Source organism: Centruroides sculpturatus, unplaced genomic scaffold (genome assembly GCF_000671375.1).
Source record: "Centruroides sculpturatus isolate CEXI.00-Female unplaced genomic scaffold, Cexi_2.0 scaffold16, whole genome shotgun sequence".
Classification (NCBI taxonomy): domain Eukaryota; kingdom Metazoa; phylum Arthropoda; class Arachnida; order Scorpiones; family Buthidae; genus Centruroides; species Centruroides sculpturatus.
This window is the reverse complement of record NW_019384548.1, coordinates 104,240-119,753: the sequence shown is the minus strand read 5'-3', so window position 1 is coordinate 119,753 and position 15,514 is coordinate 104,240. Positions and strand designations below refer to the sequence as shown.

The 15,514-nt window shown below is 27.6% G+C and overlaps 1 protein-coding gene across 1 annotated transcript in view; it reads left to right on the top strand.

Annotated features, from left to right (window-relative positions):
* LOC111623554 (neural-cadherin-like) overlaps positions 1–15,514 on the top strand; it is a 203,514-nt gene that overhangs the window by 149,285 nt on the left and 38,715 nt on the right. Inside the window, exons 16-17 of the mRNA XM_023366169.1 lie at positions 7,306–7,450; positions 14,292–14,456. Coding sequence (XP_023221937.1) covers positions 7,306–7,450; positions 14,292–14,456 — 310 coding nt within the window. The remainder of the gene's footprint in view (positions 1–7,305; positions 7,451–14,291; positions 14,457–15,514) is intronic.

Here is a 15,514-nt window from a genome sequence, read left to right as displayed (position 1 = left end):
ACAACAACAACAATAATAATAATAATAATTATAATATCTTTACAAAATTTTATATATGTATAATTATTTACTTTTTATTTTTTACTAATTTTCTTTGATATAATTTTGAAAATTTAATATTTTAAAATCATATGTATTATATATTTTCCATTGAAAAATAATTGGATTTATCAATATTTAATTTTAAATTCAGCTGTAAAATGTGCTGCTGATAATTTGAATGTTAGCTATAATTTCTTTCTTTCTAATTTTATTAAAATAAATTAAATTTTTATGGTTAAAAAATTATTTCTCATTATTTGCTTGAAGTAAAAACAGAAATGTAGGACCATCTCAATCAGATGTGCTGCCCTCAGGCTAATTTTCTTAATGCTGTCTTGTACCATCAGAATATTACTCATCAAAAAATCAATCTAATCTCTGATTTTAAAATCAACAAAACATTTATAACTTAAAATAATCAATAAGAAAAAAATCATAAAAATGATTCTTTTCTTTTGAAATTTTAACAATATGCAGCCTTTTTTAAATTGCCACTCGTGCAATAACCTAAGTTGCCCGTGTACTGGGATTAGCTATGTAGAAATTAATTTAAAGTATTTTGGGTAAATGTTATGACATAATTATAAATAAATCTTGTAGTGAGATTTTTAGTAAAAGTGTTTTGCTATAAATATATCAAAAAGAATAAGCTGGAGAAAAGTTGACTTAAGAAGAACTAAGTTATGAATTACTTTTTTCAAAATGAGGCATTTTTGTAATCATGTGTTAAACTACCAGGCTTCAAGTAATAAATATAATATCAGTATAGATATATAAAAATAAATATAATACTGTACAAATAGCAATAAAAATATTTTTTATAGGATTAAAGTTAAATAAGAAAACATCTGATCTGGGTTGTTCAGAAAGTTCATAGTGATTTTTGATAGTGGGCAGTTGAAGAGACACTGATCAATGCAAAAATGATTAGAATTGTACAAACCAATGAATATTATGATAAATGACCTTGAGATGTGTCTGTTACCAAAAAAAAACTCAAGATTATTCAACTATTGTTTAATTTGTCTCATTGCAAAAATGGATGCAAACAAATGGATGTGCATTATCGGCACTTGTTTCTTCTTCCTTTTTTTTTTTTTTTATCGTAAAGGCAAAAATGCTGTACAAACAACAAAAAAAGTGATGTTTATGGTGGGAGTGCTGTAGCAGAATCAAGTGGTTTGAAAGTGGTTTGCAAAATTTAAAGCAGGTAATTTCAGCCTTGAAGATGCTCCTTGCTCAGGAAGACCTTGTTATTGAAGAGGACTAGATCAAAGCATTATTGAATGAAAACCCTCATTACACAACTTGAGAGATTGCAGACATAGTGAAGTCATCAAACAGTATTATATTTCAACATCTAAAGAAGCTCGGATACATGAATCATTATGACATTTGGATACTTCACGACTTAACAGAAAAGAACTTACTGGATCGCATCTCCATTTGTGATTCTCTTAAAAGACAAAATGAAAATGACCCTTTTCTGAAGCATTTAGTGACAGGTGATGAAAAGTGGATCGTTTATAACATCAGCTGAAAATGATCATGGAGTAAGAAAAATGAACCACCATTAAAAAGTCCAAAGGCCAGTCTTCATCCAAAGAGGGTCGTGCTCACCATCTGATGGGATTGGAAAGGAATCCCGTACTATGAGCTACTTCCACAGAATCAAACAATTGACTCTGATAAGTAATGTTCCCAATTGGAGAAATTGAACATGGCAATTAAAGAAAAACGTCTGGAACTGGCCAATAGAAAAGGCATTGTGTTTTACCAAGATAATGCCAGACTGCACATGCCTTTAGGAACACACTGAAAATTATTGGAACTAGGCTGGGATGTTTCACCCCACACCTTCATACTCACCTGATCTTGCCCCATTGGACTATCATTTGCTCTGTTCTCTGCAAAATTCTCTTCATAATAAAAACTTTGATACTTTGGAAGCTTGCAAAAACCACGTGGATCAGTTTTTCATGGGAAAAACTGGAAAGTTCTACAAAGAGGGTATTATGAAGCTCACCTATAAATGACAACATGTCATTAAAAACAATGGCGCATACAAAATGGAATAAAAGTATATTTTTAGTTTTAAAACAGTTTCTTTTATTTCTCTTAAAAATTGCTATGAACTTTCCAAACAAATCAATATATAAATGCATATGTATTCAGTTCATAGGCAATGAAATATAACATAATTTGTGATTTTTAGCATCTTTAATGCTATTTGCAAATGATTATGATTATGACAACTAATGCTAACAATTATGATTCAAACTTCTAGTAAACTATTACATCAGTAGTAACTAGTAAAAAAAATCATTACTATTATGTCTTAGATTTGAATTTTAATTAAAAGCACTAAATTTAAACTTGAGATAGAGAAAAAGTTGATTCTAGATCCCAGTATACCAATACAGTAACTATAATGTCTTGTAAATTCATTTGTCTGATGCTCTTTAACTTCTATCTTCCATACATATATGTCAGCATTTTTCAAATTTTTTTTCCACTAGGAATCAGTAGTTTGGTAATCTTTCCTGGGTCTATTTCAAGTATATTTTATGTATGCAAAAGAGCTTTCAGTACAGTTAGCATATTACCATATTTAAGATGATTGTACAATATGCCATTTAAATAATAATAAGTAATTTTTTAAATACATTTTGTGTTTTTTTGTTTAACCGAAAAAGCGCGATTAACTTCCGATATCGATATTATGTTATATATTTTAGAAATAACAACAAAATAAGTAATTTTTTAAATAAACTTTGTGTTTTTTTGTTTAACCGAAAAAGCGCGATTAACTTCCGATATCGATATTATGTTATATATTTTAGAAATAACACTCGTGTTTCCATAAAAATAACTATTTTTAGCTGTTCCCGTAAGTGTATTTAGGCCTATTTGTTGGCGCTATAAAAATTTCATGGTTACAGATTGGTATCAATGACGAGAGCTAGCTTTCCCACGAGACAAAATGATTTCTAGGATAGCAACCTAGTGACAATCCCTCAGGGGTCCTGAAATGTTAGGGCAGCAAATTTCATATGTCGTATGTCAACCTCGAACATCATTGTCGCTTATATACCACATAACTAACATAATATTAACATTTTTCTCTTTATCACGAGTACATCGTGATAAAAGGGAAACACGTTAATATTCTATAAGAGTATATAAAAGAATCTTTTATTTAATTTTATAAATTTATTATTATTATTATTATTTTAAATAAAAATTTTTCTAATTTATCATTTATCTTAACCCCTGTAAATCGGTTTATCTTACATAACAATTGTTTTACGGTGAAGCCAACTTTTAAGGATTTATAAAACGTATAAATTTATATAAGATAAAAATATTTTGGTGATTAAATTTTACTTATTTAAAAACAAGTTTTTACGACTCACTTTAAACACAATAGCTAAAGTTTGTTTAGACTGGGATGGAATGATCTAATAAACAGCAACGTGTGACGGTTAAACATCGTAAAAGAACAAGTTGACCACATTTAATTATACAGAAGCCATTAGATTAAGTTGATAAGAAAGTGCACTCATTAAAAGACCCGTGTTGTAATTATCTAACGGGTCTACAAATAATGCGTTTGTTTAAATCCGTGTTTAACAGAAGAAGTACAAATTGAATGCGGTCGAAGAATAGCCTCAAGCTCAACAACAAATTGTACGACTGTATTTCAATCTACTTTCTGCCTGTAATATTTTCACTTGGTTGCTTTTATCCCCAGGCTTCGTCTTTAGTCATGCGTACGAGTAAACATTTCCAATACTTGTAAANAATGTAATTTATAATTGTCTGTAGGTTAATATTTAAAACTAAATAAAGAAATTTAGATCAGTGTTGTTTAACCTTTTCTGGATGCATGCTGTAAGTGAACTTCATAGGAATCCAGCAGGCTACATGCATTTTTCTTATGGAGTTGCAGGCTTTAAGCTTGCTGAGTACCAAAATACTCCATAACTGTCAGTGTACTAGGCACTAAAATAATATATATGCTAATGATATGCAAACTAGTAATATATAGTTTATTTTCATTTTTTTATTGGTTGGATTTAGTTTGAATATTCTTTGTCATGACTAGTGGACAAACATTCCTTGTCAGCTTAATTAGGGTTGCATAATGGTATGAGGCAGAAAACAGGGAAATAGTTATGCTGCCATGGGGACTATATTAGAACCTCATTGGACACAGGTTGATTAGATTATTTAGATTATTTGTTCTGCAAAATTTTTATGAATGACTGCTTTTGTTAATAAATAATAATCAAAATATAAATCTTTGAGTTATCAAGAATCTACTATACTAAATGGAAGAGATGGAAAGGATAGAAAATCTTTGAGCTATGGAAACTACTATTATTTTAATGAGATTGTAAATACCACAATACAAACAATACAGTTAGACTTAAATACATTATATTTTATTGTGTTTTAGATATAGTGTACAAAATAACAAAACATTAACACTATAATGGAAAAAGTTTATGAGTTTGTTGTTGACAGTTTATTGCTTCTTGCTGAACAATGTTTTCAGTGTGGGTGGCTATCTCAAAAGCATCTTATTTTTATGAATGATTTAGTTTCTAGAGAGCCCTTTCAGGTGCTGGAAACTTAAGAGATTTTTCTGGCTTCCCTACATTTAGGGAGAACAGAGTATCTATTTTGACAGGATTTCTTTCTTTTTTTTCCATTGTCATTACTTGTTTCTTGCACTTGGTTGGTTCTTTTAGCTGAAGACATCATCATTGTTGAAATAGTGTCTGCAGACAGCTATGTCATTGTTAACATTCACAAAACTTTGAATGCCACTTTTTTGTATTCATTGCTGTAATGAGACTGGCTCAGTCATCTCTAATATAGTTAATTGATTCTGATAAAAAATTCCAGTTTATTTGAAGTATCAAAAACTTTCTGACCAAAGCCTGATTTTGTAAAGCAATTTGCAATGGTTTTTTATGGAACTTCATTCCATGCTTTGTTAATCATTTGTATTGAATCTAGTAGATTTGCTCCAAAACTCCTGTGAATTATTTTTAATAACATGTAATATCTTTTGTTCAATTAGCTTTGTGTTGTAATTTAAACTTTTAGAATGATTTCCTGATCTAAGAATTGTATTTAGTGATAAAAATTGAACTGTTATAGTATTATTATTTTACAGTTGAAATCATCATCAAAATTACACTGCAAGTTTTGATGAAAAGATTAATTTTTCTGTTTTCAGCAGTTGTGGATGTTTAATTTTTTTGGCCAGTTAGAAAAAGCTATGAAGTCAACCATGCTTTCTTATTTGTTGCATGTTGTATGTTAACACCTTGGCATTGTAAAAACATCAAGGCTTTAAAGATTTTCTAATTAACAAGAATGGTAGTTTCTTTCAATTATTTGTCATGTTTACATCCAAAGAAAGTTTGTTTTTGCTTCTGTGACATGAATCAACTTTAAATGTGATTGTTTTGTCTGGTAGATAGATAAAAAATAAGCCTGCCTTTTGTGTGCATTGAGAGCATCATCTGGACTATAGTTCTGTAAAATTTCTGGTAGTCTTCTAAACTACTTTTTACAATTTCCATCTTGTACTTCTGCACTTTCACCACAGATTTTATTGAAAACTTTGCCCTCATCTTAAATTTATCCAGCCACCTGCTGCTTGCTAAGAATCTGTATGGCCCAACTGTTATCCAAATTGTTCAACTTTTTTTTTTCTGTTAATAATAATTCTGATTGAAAACTGCTAGTCTTTACACTGTACAAACCATTATGGCATGCATTTTCAGTATCTGCATACTCACATTCATGCTTTATTTTCTGTTCTATCTGATTCTATTGTTCATTAAAGCTTTCCAAAATCCTCTCCTCATTTTTTAGATATACAGCAAGTGTGTTTAAAAGGACTGTCAGGTTCCTTTTGCTACTCCTGATATTTTCTTTTTGCTATTGTCCACGATCTTTTTGGCAGATATATTTTCTGCTATTGACAAAATCTTTACTCTCTCTTAATTGCCATTTCTATCTGCTTTGGACTGAAAATGATCGATACACCAATTAATTGGTCACTATTGGCAATGAAAATGTCAACATGCAATTCAAACTTTAAAGCGAAATTTATATAGTATGAATGTTTAGTTTAAAATAAGGAGATATATATAGATGAACTCATAAATCTCACTGTCTAATAATTCAGTAAGTTGTCGAATCACAGATCTGTTCATTAAATTTTGAAAATTTCAAATCAAATTTGAAAAATATTGATTTTAAAGTGCCAAGATTTGATTGGTCAATATGAATTCAAGAATAAGAGAGCTACTTTAGGCATGTAATGACATTCAAAATTTCAAATTTTATGTCATGCAATCAGAGATATAATTCTATCAGAGATGATAATATCCCTATATAATGTACTAGAAGTAATTCTACTGCATTACTTCTTGTAGTGAAATTTGACAGAATTAAAAATAAGTAAATACTAAAAGTTACTCTTACTCGTGGACAAGGTCTAGCCGAACTCCTTCTAATATTCCGGCCCCGGTCATGGATATGACAGCACAGAACATTCCAAGGCTTATGCGGCACAGAAGCGGAATCTTTTTACCGCGGCGATCCAAACAAGGATAGATGATGCGGTCCATCAATGGTATAAAAATGAGTAAAAATACGATATCAAATAGGGTCAACCAGGCTGCAGGAACCTGAAACAGACATAAACAACAATATTGATTGTTTTTATATTATTTAACAGAATTTTAGAATTGGTTTTCTAACAAACATTTTCTCCTGAACACAAACATTTGTAAATTAGCAAAAATTTATCAGATTATCGCAATGATAAANCCTCTAAATAAATAATCTCTTTATAGATATATATTTAAAAAACACATCAGTTAAAAATTTTTCTACTCCACTAAAAGTAAAATACTCTATTTGAGAATATGGAACAGATTCCTATTTTAAACAGCTTTCCATAGCTCCATTTAAATGGTTTTCATTTATGCACACGCATGGAATAAATTATTTGCATAAATGGAGGGATTACTGTATAGTGTTAATTCGTGAAATAACAAATGTGCTTTCATAATTATAATAATTCATTATTTTGAAATGTAGCTGTACAATTATAATTTATACATTCTATCCAAAAATATTGATTTTTAAATTGATCCAACTTAAAATTATGCCTCATAATGAATTATTTGTAAAGCAAATGACTAATTTAAAACAGGTAATGATAAAATAAATAAATCTAATACAAATTGATTTCTGTTTAGCATCAAGAATACGTTATGAGATCACTCAAGGAAATATAGGTGGAGCTTTTGCTGTAAGAAATGAAACAGGTGCTATTTATGTGGCTGGTCCACTTGATTATGAAACTCGCAAAATGGTAAATTTCTTTATATTATAATTTTAAGATTATATTTTATATATCAAGTACCTAATTAAATTAATTCATGAATATATTATTCACTTTAGAAATTTAATCAAAAACTTCATTAAGAAACTTCAGACTATGAGGCGTTAAATAACTATGTTCACTTTAGAAATATTAAATTATTTAAAAATATTTTAATGAAATAGTAGCATAAAACAGAAAATACTTTAACTATATTACTAGAAAAATTTATGCAATTATTAAAATGTTAATGAGATGGATTCTAAAAAATTCTTTTTACAAAATAAGTAATGCTCTATATATTTATATATGGCATTATGTAATAGATGGCATCTAAATGCTGGATATATTATATTCAATCACCCTATTTAAAAGCCTAAACTTCAGCAAAAAATCCTTTACTTATGCAAATGTTTTTGTCCACATTCCATTGGACAGTATCACGCCGTAGAATTGAATAATGGAGCCTCAATGTTTGAATATTTCAATCCAATGTGTTNTATTTAAAAGCCTAAACTTCAGCAAAAAATCCTTTACTTATGCAAATGTTTTTGTCCACATTCCATTGGACAGTATCACGCCGTAGAATTGAATAATGGAGCCTCAATGTTTGAATATTTCAATCCAATGTGTTGTTGTTTGTTGATTGAAGACATTTCCAATCTGGGCAGTTGCTGATTGGAGGAAACAGTTCCCATAAGTTCTTGTGGGAACTGTTTCTTCCATGGTTTATGGCTGGTGGAGGAAAAATTTCGTTGATTGCCTTCTTATACAATGTTGCCTTGTTAATTTCAAGCAATTCAAGGTAACAGAGTTGCTCCCTGTCAGACATTCCAATTCTACAGCCTGATGATGTCCAATGGAATGTGGACAAAAACATTTGTGTAAGTAAAGGATTTTTTGCTGGAGTTTATGCTTTTGAATAGGGTGATTGAATATGACATTATGTATTGTCATTTTGGCATCTACTGTATAATCTTAATACACAGTAATTCAATATTTCTATATTATTTATTCAAGACAAGCAAGTATATATGAAATTCAAGAGTTTCTAATTTTTGCTGGGTTTTTTTTTATTACTTAATATAAATCAAGCTTCTTAATGTAGAAGACGTGGTTGCTGTATATTCAAATTCTGTGTGTAGCATCTTTGCAATCCAAACAATGGTACAAGTCTATGCTGTACCATTATATAACATGTAAGTTTTTTATGTTATTGTCACCCTGCATTTTTGTTACGTCCTACTTACCAATGTCGTGAAACTCACCTTGTTTTTTGTAATTTTAACAGCACTGAAGAGGGGTTTGGAATACAAGCCAACCCGAAATGCATCTGAATTAAAAAAGTGTTTTAAGTAAACCATAATGTTTTCTAACTAATTGCTGTTTGATTGTCTACCAAAATTATTGTTTGGATTGCAAAGACACTACACACAGAATAAGCTCTAGCTGTAGATAACTGAAATTGCAGTTGGTGAAACCATGAATAAGAGAGGTAAAATATTATCGAATGTTTAAAAAGATTTTGACATGAAGAATATACTCTTAGAAAATGAGAGAACACTTATGAATATAACATTGAATTAAATATCAAATAATAACAACTGTATACATACACAATCCTTCAAGATTGCTAGTCTATTTTACAACAAAAATGAGTGAAAAAGTTACTTGTATTATTATATCAAATCAGTTATGAATGGAAAATATCAGAAATGACAATAAATGCAATTAATTTCAACATTGAAAGTTATTGTTGTTAAATATTGTTAAAATATTTTATAAATTTCTTATCATAACCAAACACATTTTTATTATAAAATTTGCACCATATTATGATTTGAACTGCTATGTTCAGGAAATTAGAATCACTCAGTGTTAAATAATATCAATTTATTAAACTCTCTTCTTTTCTAATTTAAATTTTTATCTTCACTTAAAAAGTCTTAAGTTACCTTTGTTAAATTTCATAATGTTAATTATATTCCAGTTAGTTTTATATATGTTTAGTTAGTTTTCTTAATTTTATAATGTTATTTCTATTATAACTTAGATCTTAAAATATTTCTTATAAAAAAAATTTATTTAAATTTATGTTTTATGGTAATTGTATTGTAATGTAATAAATCAATTTTAAATTTGTATTATACATCATTCATTTGTATTCATTGCAAGCTGAGAATATCCATAGAATGGCAAAAGTATTACTTAAATAATAATTTTAGTTTCCTGAATGTAGCAGTTTGGCATTTTAAATACTCTCATCATTTCTTAGTAACTACATGAAATATAAAAAAGATAAGACTACTAGAAATTTCTATAATGCAGATCAATTACATTCTTTTCTAAACTATACAAAATTGACTTAATGTGTAATGTATAGTAAAAAAAAATGATTGTATGAATGTAACAAATTATATTTTAACTGAACTATAGAAATATTGATGAAGGATAATTAGAGAGATTCAAAAAACAATTATTATTGTCAATCTAATTCTTAAATGATACAAGAATTTTTAATTTATATATTTATTATAAAAACATACTCTGACAGTAGCCATATTAAATGATTTTAGCTTGTTTTTACTTAAATTATATAAAATAAATTTTCTATTAATAATTGCTTTGTATCATAGTATGTAAATGACAACATTAAAAGCAATGTTAATAATGTAGACATATTGCCTCTTAGATTTTAGCAAATTACACAGTTTCATGGATTAAGAAGAATAGTACAATAATAAAATAAATGGAGTCCAAGATTTAACTGAGATTAAATATGTTTTGCACCAAGCATCCTATTATCAGGTTTTACCAAGTTTGGAACAAAACTGTCAAAGTGATATTTAGAAGTGCCAAACAAGTCATCTAAATGTTTGAATACATGGAAGAATATTAAAAAAATAAATCAGGAACAAGTAAAATAAAATTAAATATGAGAAATAATAATAATAGTATCATATATAATGGAGATACATCATTATTAGCACAATAGTTTGACTTTTTGTACCAGCTGTTACAAAAGGTGAATCTCCTCATACAGGTTGGACAGTAGTTATAGTGTGACTCCAGAGTTTATTAGCTATATCCATAGATATGGGTTAATTTTAAATAAATCTTGGACTCCTTTTATTTTAGCATTGTACTATTATTATTATTGGCTCTTAAGTGTTTTCGTTGAAAAGAGGTGCTACCACATTTTTTCCCATTTAAAATAAAAAATATACGTAGTAGAATTCACTTATGATGATCAGATATTACAGTGGAACCTGGTTAACTCAAACCGAGATTATTCGGTCATTTTCTTTCCCCAATCATCTAGCATAGGGATTTACTACATGTTAAATCAAACTGTTTAACTCAAATGGCGGTTTTGATATAGTATTTTCATAAACTTTCTGGAGTTTTAATTTTCTGTTAAATAAAATAATTAATGTTCATCTATAAAATAAAATAATCAGCATCTTTTTATTAAATGCGGGAACCATGTACAACTAAAAATAAACATTGTTTCATGTGATGGTGGGTGGCGGGTGTTTTCCGGACAGTGTGTGTGATCTAGACAGTGTAACTGCCATTCAAACCTGCTTTTTTTTTTTTTTAACATTTTTTTATTTGTTTTATTGTTTGATTTCTGATGGATTCCCTGACTAGCTGACATAGTAGATAAATGAATTTTGATAAATTAATTTTAATAAATGGTTATAGTCTGATTCTATGTAAAAATTTTAACCTTTATGGCAAAATTTTAAAAATATAACAATTGTAAAGAGGTTTATTGTGATTAAAAAATAAACAGAGTGATTCTAGGTGCAAAATATCACAATTAAAAAATCGTTACTAAACACACAGAAGTGAACAGATCAATCATTCAAGAAAGCATTTCTCAATAGCTTACTTAATCATTTTGTAAGCATTTTTGAGTTTCTGGACAACATTGAAAGGTTTACATTGACACAACAATCTATCTATATAAAATTGCTTGTCCTGACTGACTGAATGACTCATTGATTCATCATCGCTCAGAGCAAACCGCTGGACCTAGAGAGGTGAAATTTGGTACACAGTTAGGGTACGTCATGAAAACGCACACTAAGAAGGGATTTTTCGAAATTCCCAAGTGGGGGGAGAGAGAGAGCATTAAGGGTTAACCGGAAAAACAGCTTCTACTGTACTATTTTAGATGCGATTTTTTGTTTTCAACGAAGTTTAGTCTTCATTGAGTGTATTAAATTGATAACATTTCAGACACTGTTATAAATATTTTTATCTATTTCGATTTAAAAAATGTTCGAACCGTTTTAAATTCGAATTTGTTATTGCATATTTGTTCGATTATAGAACGATTGTAAACGTTCCAGAAAATTGATCAAATTGAAAATAGTTCGTTTGATTCTCGGCAATTCTCTTCAGCGGTAGGTGTTATATAACAATTACTATGGTTATTGAAATATTGAATGTAAATGGGGTTTGCTTGCAAAACCTCTGCGGACAAAGTCGCGGGTAACAGCTAGTTCTATATAAAAAGACTCACAGAAATATCATGTGGATAGTTTATTATGGGTCACCAATAAACCAATGCATAAAATCTTGATTTTTACCTAAACCTCCATAACTCAAAACTTTAACTGGAAGTTCAAATTTTTTTCCCTGACTGATTACAGTTAACCAGGTTCACTGTATCATTTTTTATTTAATAATAACAAAATTAGAATGTCTGAAAATACAAGTTAAAATACTCATAAAACTTAGTTTATTGTAATCTGAATTGTGGTTATAGTTTATAAAATGATTGTACATTAACAACCTCAACATATGGCTGATAATGTACAATCATTTAGTTATTGTTATCAGTCTTAACAAGTGCCTTAAATATTAAACATTGCTTTAATCATTTGCAGTACAGTAGTTTGTTATTTGCTTCAATTATATATTAACTGTTAAAGATGGAATTTCAGAGTAGGCAAACAATACTGGACGATTTAGTACTAATTAATAATTAAGATTTATTAATTATATTGTTAAGTTACATTTTTAATTCCTTTAATCATAGTCTTATTTATTCAGTGCACTTGATGTTATCAATTATGTTATTAATTAATACAAGTGAATGTAAAGTGATATACAATGGAATCTACTTATTGTAATTTAAGCAGACATAAACAAATTCACTGAGTACCTGTAAATTTTTCTTTGTATTGAATCAACTTCCAACAAATTAAACTATATGAGAGTGTATGGAGTTTCATATTAAATGAAACTGTAGACTGTTGAGACATGTTTGACTCTATTCCTACTAAAATTAAAGTAATTTGAAGATTTAAAAAAAAAACAAAACAGAGTCCAAACTTTATTAAGATTAAATGTTTTTCCATGTAAAACAATTCAAAAATATTATTTATTGGTTGTATAGATATATTTGTTTTTAAGAGTTCTTTCATGTATTTTCTTTTTCTTCATTAAAAAAGATGATAAAATACAAGTATATGAATAAATGATTATCTACCATGGCATGCAAAAGAACTTTTTAGAATAATATCACCAATTTGGACATTTTCAGAAGTTTCATTTCTTCTAGTTTAATCCAATAAATTTATTATCTAGTTTATCTAGTTCTTTTAATAAAGAATTTTTCAGCTTGGTATTATATGTCTATTTTTATATAGGCCTTAACTTATATTAACAAACAATTATATAATATTAAAATATAAATTTCCATCTATAATTTCATATCTTATATTATCAGGATTTTTTATGCTGGCTTTACAGATAATGCTACAAAGTTTTACAGAAAACAATTTTTTATTTTATTCAATATACCTGGACACACACATAATTTTGCATTTCAGACACATTTGTCCTTCCTCAGCAGGTATTTTTGTATATTAATTTTCAGGTTTTCCTTTATATTTAACTCAACTGGATATTCAAATTTGACCAACAAAAACAGTATTATTATGATCTTAAACATTTGTTCTCGTTCCATTTGACTCACACCATTTGAGGTGCGAGTCAAATGGAACGAGAACAAATGTTTAAGATATAAGAATAAATTATAAAATTATCATTTTTAAATATTTAAAATTTTAAACAAATTAAAAAAATTAAAAGTAGACTAAGAAACATAAAATATCATTCAATTTACAAAAATTTTTAAAAAACTATTCTAAAAACTTGCTGTTTTAAAATATTACATTGAGAGTTGTTCTGTTTCTAGATATGTTGTTAGAAAAATTTTACTATTTTAATAATTTTTTTTTCTTTTTTTTTATCAATTGAACTATTGAAAATGTTTTCTGTTTTAAAGAATTTAGAAAATTATCTAAATTTTTTACAGATATTTTTATCTTGAAATGTTCAGAATTAATAATTATAAAACTTTGTTATTCAGATTTTCTGGTTTTTCTATTCCCATTAATTCTCATTCTGTCAGTTCTTTATCAAATGTGATATTTTCTATTGTAGTACAAACTTCGCTTGGTTGCCTCTGATAATCTTAATGAAAACCACACAACTGTGGTTATCCATGTGAAAGATGTGAATGATAATCCACCTTTGTTTGATCGTCCCACTTATGAGACACAGATAACTGAAGAAGATGACAGGAATCTTCCCAAGCGTGTTCTACAGGTCATATTTGACCTTTAATCTACAATTTATGAAAATTTTGTTTCTTTTTACAATTAGTAGATGAAGATATTTTTGTTGGCTGTAATTCCTATTGTTTGTTTCCCTTAATGCATCTGCATGCTATGTTAACTTTATTGTTTATTTTTTTTAAGTATTTTACTTATTGGCATGTTATTTGCATGTATGTTTTATTTTTTCCTAGTATAACCTTACACTTGTGGCCTCAGATACTCTATATGAAAACAACACTAGAGTAATCATAAGAGTTAAAGATATCAACGACTTGCCTCCAAAATTTGATCAATCTACATATGAAACAGAAATTTTTGAAGAAGATTCTCAAGGTTTACCAAAAAAGATTTTAAAGGTATAAAAATATTGTATTTAGAAATCATCTATAATACTTTAATTTAGTTGATATATAAGAATTATAAAATATTAAAATTGATTAAATCAATTAAGACAAAATATTACTTATATTTTCTACAAATACAAATTTTTAATTAGTTTAATAATAATTAATTAGAATAAATTAAAAATTTAGATAAGTAAAGTGAAAATAGTTAAGGATATATGAAGCTATTTTAACTATAGCTTTTATTTGTATATTATACTCTATTAAAAAATTATTTTAAATCTCACAATATAGTATTTATAAATTTTCAAAATTATAATAAATAAATAATTATTTTTACAAATTCTTTATAATAAATTTGAAACCAAATCATCTTCCTTTCTTATTTTAAAACTTGATAATATGAATGCAAATGAAAAATAAATTTATCCAGAATAAAGTGTTTTTAACAAATGTCTTGAATATATTTCATATTAAATTTTCTGATTATTTAATTGAGTTACTTTAAAAAAAATAGTGTAACTTAATTTTAGGTATTTTTCTGTCTTGATACTTGATAATTTGACTTGGTTCTGGAAAATTTAACATTTGCAGTAAACAATAGAGATCTTTCTTGAAAGAAAGATAAGGCTTTAGTATATTTCAATACTTTATCTGTCAAACAATTGTACTGATCATATTTTACAACAATAAAAAATGTATTTTTGTTGCTCATAGTAATTTGATCAAGAAATTGATCACTTTTGCAGGGATCGCTCTGAAATATTTTTAAAAATTTTCAACCATTTTTTTTGCCAGTTTTAAAATTTTAACTACTTCAAATTATTTATTGCCACCAGTTTTACTTAATAATTAATGCAAGTGATGGTATCCTTATCAGTTTGGAGTCTGGAAAGCAAAAGTAACATGTTAAGCTGTCATTTAGAAATTGGAATCATTTTTGAATCATTTTTTAGTGAATAATTTTGAATAACACATTTGATCACTTTTTTAAACACCTTTTTTTGGATGTTCTGTCATGCCAAAATTTTTATGGTTTGGTCTACTTAAAAAAAAAAAAACAATTAAAG